This window comes from Myxocyprinus asiaticus, chromosome 30 (assembly GCF_019703515.2).
Source record: "Myxocyprinus asiaticus isolate MX2 ecotype Aquarium Trade chromosome 30, UBuf_Myxa_2, whole genome shotgun sequence".
NCBI lineage: Eukaryota > Metazoa > Chordata > Actinopteri > Cypriniformes > Catostomidae > Myxocyprinus > Myxocyprinus asiaticus.
In genome coordinates, this window is record NC_059373.1 from 2164866 (window position 1) to 2171318 (window position 6453).

Genomic DNA, 6453 nt, shown 5'->3' on the forward strand with positions numbered 1-6453 from the left:
GCTATGCATTACTGTGGGGGGAAGGTTTGCAAATTGAACAATGACTTCACGGTCTCATAGACAAGAGATCAAACCCGCATCTATCACATTAACGTATTTTCACCGGGTCTGAATGTTTGTGAAATGAGAATCCTACAGCAGGACGTCCATATTCAAAGGCGTCCCATTGAAGGGGTGAACAATGGGAACACGATGTCAACAGAGCGCACTACAGCTCCGCGATCGCCGTTAATTGCGCACATATGGCTCCTACAGGAATCATAGAGGAAACGGACCTTCTGGTACCCAATTCGTGTGATTTGCATGAAAAGAAAGCCATTGGTTTATAGACCGTGATGTAAAAGAATGACCTGAAAGCCTGAGGCCACAGCCAGTAGTTGATTTAGTGGTTCGCGACAAAAGCGGTGCGGAAAAACACAGCTCGGGAGGGCGGATTTTTTTTTATTTTATATTTATTTATTTACTTAACGAAGTGAGAGTGATCACATGTTGCAAATGAAATGTATAAGAAATGTGAAATAAAAAGAGATAATCTAAATATTTTAAACAATATAATTAATCGATAATAGTGTGGGTTGCCAGTTTTTAATAATCTCTCTTGATGATCTAAATTCAAACTAATCAGGAATAATTTAAATGTATTAATGTTGTTTGACAGAAAAATAAAGTGGGAATTAAATTTAAATAAATAAATAAATATTTAATTTACAGATTTGCTTTAAATGATCAGTAGTAATTTGAATGTATATTGTTTTATAGAAAATAAACTGGGGATTAAATTTAAATAATAATATTAATATATTATTATAAAAATTAGTTTACATTTTATTTCCACTTTATTTTCTATAAAACAGTATAAATGCAGTCAAATCAATCCTGTCATTTTTTACATAAATTAAATCATTTTATTATTATTATTATTATTATTATTATTATTATTAATTAATTAATTAATTAATTAATAAAAAAATTAATTAATTAATTAATTAATTAATTAAATTTCTTCCAAAATGACCAGTAATAATTTAATACATTTATATTGGTTTATTGTTTAAATTAAGTGGAAATATATGTATAGAAATTTATAGAAATTTATAGATTTATGTAATGATTTTTATTTAATAAGTTAAATTTTAAATAAATGTAATAATAATACAAATTATAACAATAAGAAAAATAACTATAATAAAAATATGATTCAATTTAAACGAATCTGATATATCATAAACCCTTCTGCCTCTTCTCTATGGAGGACATAACCTGCAAAAATGATAAATAAATAAATACACAAATAAATTACAAAAATAAATAAATCCACATATTCCTGCATGAAAACATATGTAAATAATTAAATGTGCAAGGAGATATACAAATATGGAGATGTACAAATAAATAAATAAATAATAACTGCATAATAAATGCACAAATTATTTATGCACGAATGTGTGTATTTATATATTTACTTATTTGTGTATTTATTTATTTATTATTTTCGCAGGTTTTGTCCTCCATACTTTTCAACTCTTCATTAGCTTCGAGAAAAATCCGGCGCAAGCGTTGACGCCTGACAGCGTCATTAAGTCATCCAGTTCAATGCTGGTCCCGGTAGATGTTTTTTTTTTTTTTTTTTTTTCATGGATTAAATTAAGTACTTCCATCTTCATTTCCCACCTGATCGCAGCCATATAAATCCCAACAGCTGATCAACAGACTTCAGAAAGCCCGACGCCTTCAGACGGAGCAGCTGCGATATAAAGCAAGAGAGCGCTGAGCAAACAGGCTGACGCACACTCAGCTCTTTACTGCCCTTTCTGTGTCTTACGGGTTATAGAGGCATATCGAAAACTAGAGGACGAGTTAGTTTACAGTTAAAGCCCAAACCTGGAAGATAAGATCATCGTTACAGGTCCTAAAGGAAGGAGGCACGCTAAAGAGAAGAGCAGCGGAGCTGTCCAGTGCTGAAAACCTACCGCTGACGCGGGAGCTGTCCAGTGCTGAAGTTGCATTTCTTCCGTCGCGCTGCATCAACACAACGCAATAAGGGACTCGAGGGTCCGCCGTAACCCTGTGCTGGCATCCCAACCTCGGCATTACCGAAAAGGAACAATACAGGACGCATTTTCACCCAGCGTTGCATGAAGAAAGCGAGAGATTCGACCGGCGGACGAGTGCTTTTTTTCTTCTTATTCTTCAACGTTGAAACATGCCAAGGTCTTTCCTGGTCAAAAAGGTTAAGCTTGATGATTTCTCATCCGCTGATTTTGAGAGCTCCTATGGCAGATCCAGGACAGACCTCAGCCTGCGCTTTCATGAAAAAGGTAGTTAGATTTATTGGATATTTCTTGTCGGATCATGTCCATTAAGGGTGTCCAGGTCGTATGCATGTGAATCATGGTTGCTGTTTGGTGGTTTTTAATCAAAATCAGGGTCTAAACTGACATGAGGTTACATTGTATTCAACATATTCACGCGCAGCACAGTTTCTGTCGAATTTGCACATTTTGAGGCTTGCTTTTCAGGTGTTGCGCTCTTTCGAGCACGCGTTCGCCTCTTCAACACGGTTAAAGAAGCATTTGATTTTAGCAAACGCAGAGCAACAAGTATTCCACATCTAAGAGTTTGATCTCCAGTTATCACACTAAGCGTGCGTTTAAAGCACACAAGAGCACTATGTCATGGAATTATTCACGCGCGCACAGATACACACAGTCTATTAAGGGAACGCTTGATCATGTTTCAGGTTATTACTTACGCTCTACATAACCTGTGCTTTGCATACACTCGCATAAGCATGCATTCTGTCCGAAAGAGCATATATGAAATATGTATGCATGCTTGGGGAGGGGAGGGGGGGGGGGGGGGGGGGGGTTATATCTTTAACCTTTTGTGGATGCGTTTTGTGCGTGCATCGACCTAATTCTGCTCAAGTCTGCAAAAGCAATTATAACTGCAGCGATTTCATTCTCCTCGCCATTCTTTTAAATGGGTTGCTACGTTAATTGAAATTGAGAGCTATTGATTTTAGTGTGTGCGCGTGGAGGTTAATGTAGAGAAAGCTTTTTAAGAGAAGTCTGGGTTCACCTCTAGTGTGATAGGCTACTGTATGAGGCACTGTTGCATCTAAATGTACTGTTGCTCTCTTTATCTGCAGGATACATCAGTGACTACATGACCCCGGCCGTGTATGACGCCGAAAGCGACAGCGGCATCAAAGTACCCTCCCCCGGACCCATCTATGACAGCATTCACAGTGATGACTATGGAGCCCCGGACTCGGATCAGCCTGACAGCCCGCAATCTGAGATCTCCTCCGGCTACATCAACGGAGACAACGCCGTCAGCGAGGGCTACACGGTGGACGCATTCTTCATCACGGACGGGAGGTCAAGGAGAAAAGCCATCAGCAGTCCACGCACCCTTCAGCGGCACACGTGCAACGAATGCGGAAAGACATACGCCACGTCTTCCAACCTGAGCCGACACAAGCAAACGCACCGGAGCATGGACAGCAAAATGGCCAAAAAGTGCCCCACCTGCGGGAAGGTGTACGTCTCCATGCCGGCCATGGCAATGCATTTGTTGACCCACGACCTCAAGCACAAGTGTGACATATGCGCAAAGGCCTTCAGCAGGCCTTGGCTTTTACAGGGACACATGCGCTCTCATACGGGCGAGAAGCCGTTCGGATGCGCGCACTGCGGGAAGGCGTTCGCCGACCGCTCCAACCTTCGCGCCCACATGCAGACTCACTCGGCCTTTAAGCACTACAAGTGCAAGAGATGCAACAAGACATTCGCTCTAAAGTCCTACCTGAACAAGCACTACGAGTCGGCCTGCTTCAAGGGAGCTTTTGCGCCTCTGAGCCCTCTGGACGCGTGAAAATACTCATCGAACTTCCAACACTCTTAAAAATAAAGGTTCTTTATCGGCATGTGTGGTTCCACGGGAACCTTTAACATCCATGGAGCCTTCCCATAGTAGTGAAAAATGGTTCTTTAGACTATTAAAATAGGTTCTTCAAAAATGGTTCTTCCATCGCTGAGAAAACACCCTTTTGGAACCTTTATTTTTAAAGGAAAATTCCGGGTTCAATGCAAGTTAAACTCAATCGACAGCTTTTATTTATTTATTTATTTTGCTATAATGTTGATGACCACAAACATTTATTTTGACTCGTCCCTCATTTTCTTTAAAAAAAATAAAAAAATAAAATAATAATAATAATATTAAAAAATAAAATCGAGATTACAGTGAGACACTTACAATGGAAGTCAATGGTGCCAATCTGTAAACTGTAAAATACTCTCTGTTTCAAAATTATAGACACAAGACATAAACAATATGTGTGCTAACATGATTTTACTGTAATAAATCATGTACTAACCTTGGATTTAACCATTAAATCCAATTTTACAAGGCTGTTACCATTATGGCGTAACGCCATAATCCCTAAATTCTAAAACGACCACAAAAACGACAATTTATACAACTTTACAGCTCAAATAGTACACAAGTTTTAACAGAAGAAATAATTTAAGTGCTTTTATAAAATTATAAGCTTCACATTTCTGCCTTTAAACCCTCCAAATATTGGGCCCATTCACTTCCATTTTAAGTGCCTCACTGTAATCTCAATTTAAAAAAAAAAAGGAGGAACTAGTCAGTTATTTTTTGGGGTAGTGAACAATATGCCACAAATGCTATTGATTGAGCTTAACTTGTTTTGAACCCGAAACATACAGTACCTTCAAGAGTGAACTTTACACACCTGATGACCTGAATACAACTAGTTGACAGCACATCATGGAAAACCATGGATTAATCGCATGTACCTTAACTTTTCTTTTTTAAGTGTACTCTCTCACACATCCTCAGCCGAATTATCATCTGTTGAGACATTGAAAATGTCTTTATTTCTCTCAAAAAGGTCAAACTTTTTTTCTAAGTATTGGATAATGTTGTACCGCTGAAGCCAGTGGCCACAAAAGTGTTCAGCATTGAGGTAAAACTATTTATTCATTTCCTTATTTATGTACTATTTATGTTTATTTATTTATTTCCTAAAACCAACTGTGGACGATCTTGATTTGCACTTTAATTTAGTGTTCCGTTGCCAAGCCTTCACCATCAGTACGCCAAAGCATTTGCCACTTTCTAAATACCTTATTTTTGTTTGCCACTTTATACATTTGTTGCATGCAAAAACATACCTACTACTAGCCTAATGACATCTATGCCAATTTTATGAAGCTTTGGATTTTTTGCCAAAACCTAGATAGCATCTGTCATCTGCAATATTTCTCGGGAGTCATGATGATGAAGAATAGAGCAATAATGCATGGTATTTTTAAAAGCTAAAGCGAGTAATAACTATAGCGTTTTTAATCACGATTTTATCCGATACTATCCGTAGACATTCAGAAGTTCAATATCAGGGAAATGCCAGAGTAGTACTAGCGGATACTTCCACGGGATGGGGGTGGGAGGGATATAGGGTGCTTTTGTAAGTGGTTATGCACTGCCTGCCTCTTATTTAATGACGTAGTTTTAGAACATAGGTGCGCATGGTGCTGAATGGACAGCTCTGCGCGCAATCCGGATCAATTGCTCTGAATCTGCCGAAAGGCCTGTGTGAACGGCACAGAAACATGGAAAACATGGATGAGCTGACACTGCAATACTGACAGATGGACATATTTCATCCAAGTTTGGCAGATTTACCTTTGAAAAGCACTTCTTTGGAAACCTTTCTGACTTTTTTTTTTTTTTTGAAAAATAATACAAAACTAGTAGCACAAACCTTAGAGATTCAGGTAGACAGGCCTTGTATTAGTTCAACCTCTGTTTTTGTATTTATGGACAAAGGAACTAACTGTTTAATGCAAGATGCCTTGTAAATAATCCTTTGGAATCGAATATTTCTACAAACTGTAAAGAATCAATGAATTTATTTCTGGACTTCTTTTTTTCCCTGGGTTTTTTTCCCCCAGCATTTGAACAATGTAAAGCACAAATGACACCGGGCATTTTCTCACTTCATAATAAAGAACTAATAAGTAACACATTTTTTGTGGTTCTGTTTGTGTTGGAGGTTTGGAATATAAATTACTGCACAAACATCAATGAAACAACAACTATGTGTTCCACGCATGCTGATTCAGTTGATGCATGCTTGGTGCATGACATAAGTTTAGTGACGCAAATGTTTCTGCATTGCATGCAATGTGTACAGTAATTCAGTGCAGTACAGTATTTACCAAAAATCATTTCCAAGATGCCAAACATAAGAAACCCACACGACGACTTGAGGCAGTTCAAAGCTCGCTTTCATCTCAATTAAATCCTCGACTGACGCCATTGTTGCGAGTGATTGAGTTTTATCCGCATTGTGTTCTCAAGGAGCACTTGAGAGAAAAGTGTTTGATCAAAGGGAAGCACACAAGCAAACGTCCT

The 6453-nt window shown here is 38.2% G+C and overlaps 1 protein-coding gene across 1 annotated transcript; it reads left to right on the plus strand.

Annotated features, from left to right (window-relative positions):
- Positions 1–1682: 1682 nt before the first annotated feature.
- LOC127420670 (transcriptional repressor scratch 1-like) lies at positions 1683–6064 on the plus strand. The gene is made up of 2 exons (XM_051663120.1): positions 1683–2318; positions 3152–6064. The coding sequence occupies exons 1-2, from the start codon at positions 2204–2206 to the stop codon at positions 3877–3879; spliced, it is 843 nt and encodes a 280-aa protein (XP_051519080.1). The 5' UTR covers positions 1683–2203; the 3' UTR covers positions 3880–6064.
- Positions 6065–6453: the final 389 nt, after the last annotated feature.

What these genes read in the sequence shown, in the direction of transcription:
- LOC127420670 (XM_051663120.1), top strand. Translation starts at nt 2,204, where the DNA reads ATGCCAAGGTCTTTCCTGGTCAAAAAGGTTAAGCTTGATGATTTCTCA. An exon ending in CCTGCGCTTTCATGAAAAAG is followed by an intron (nt 2,319 to 3,151) that starts GTAGTTAGATTT and finishes CTTTATCTGCAG; the next exon opens with GATACATCAGTGACTACATG.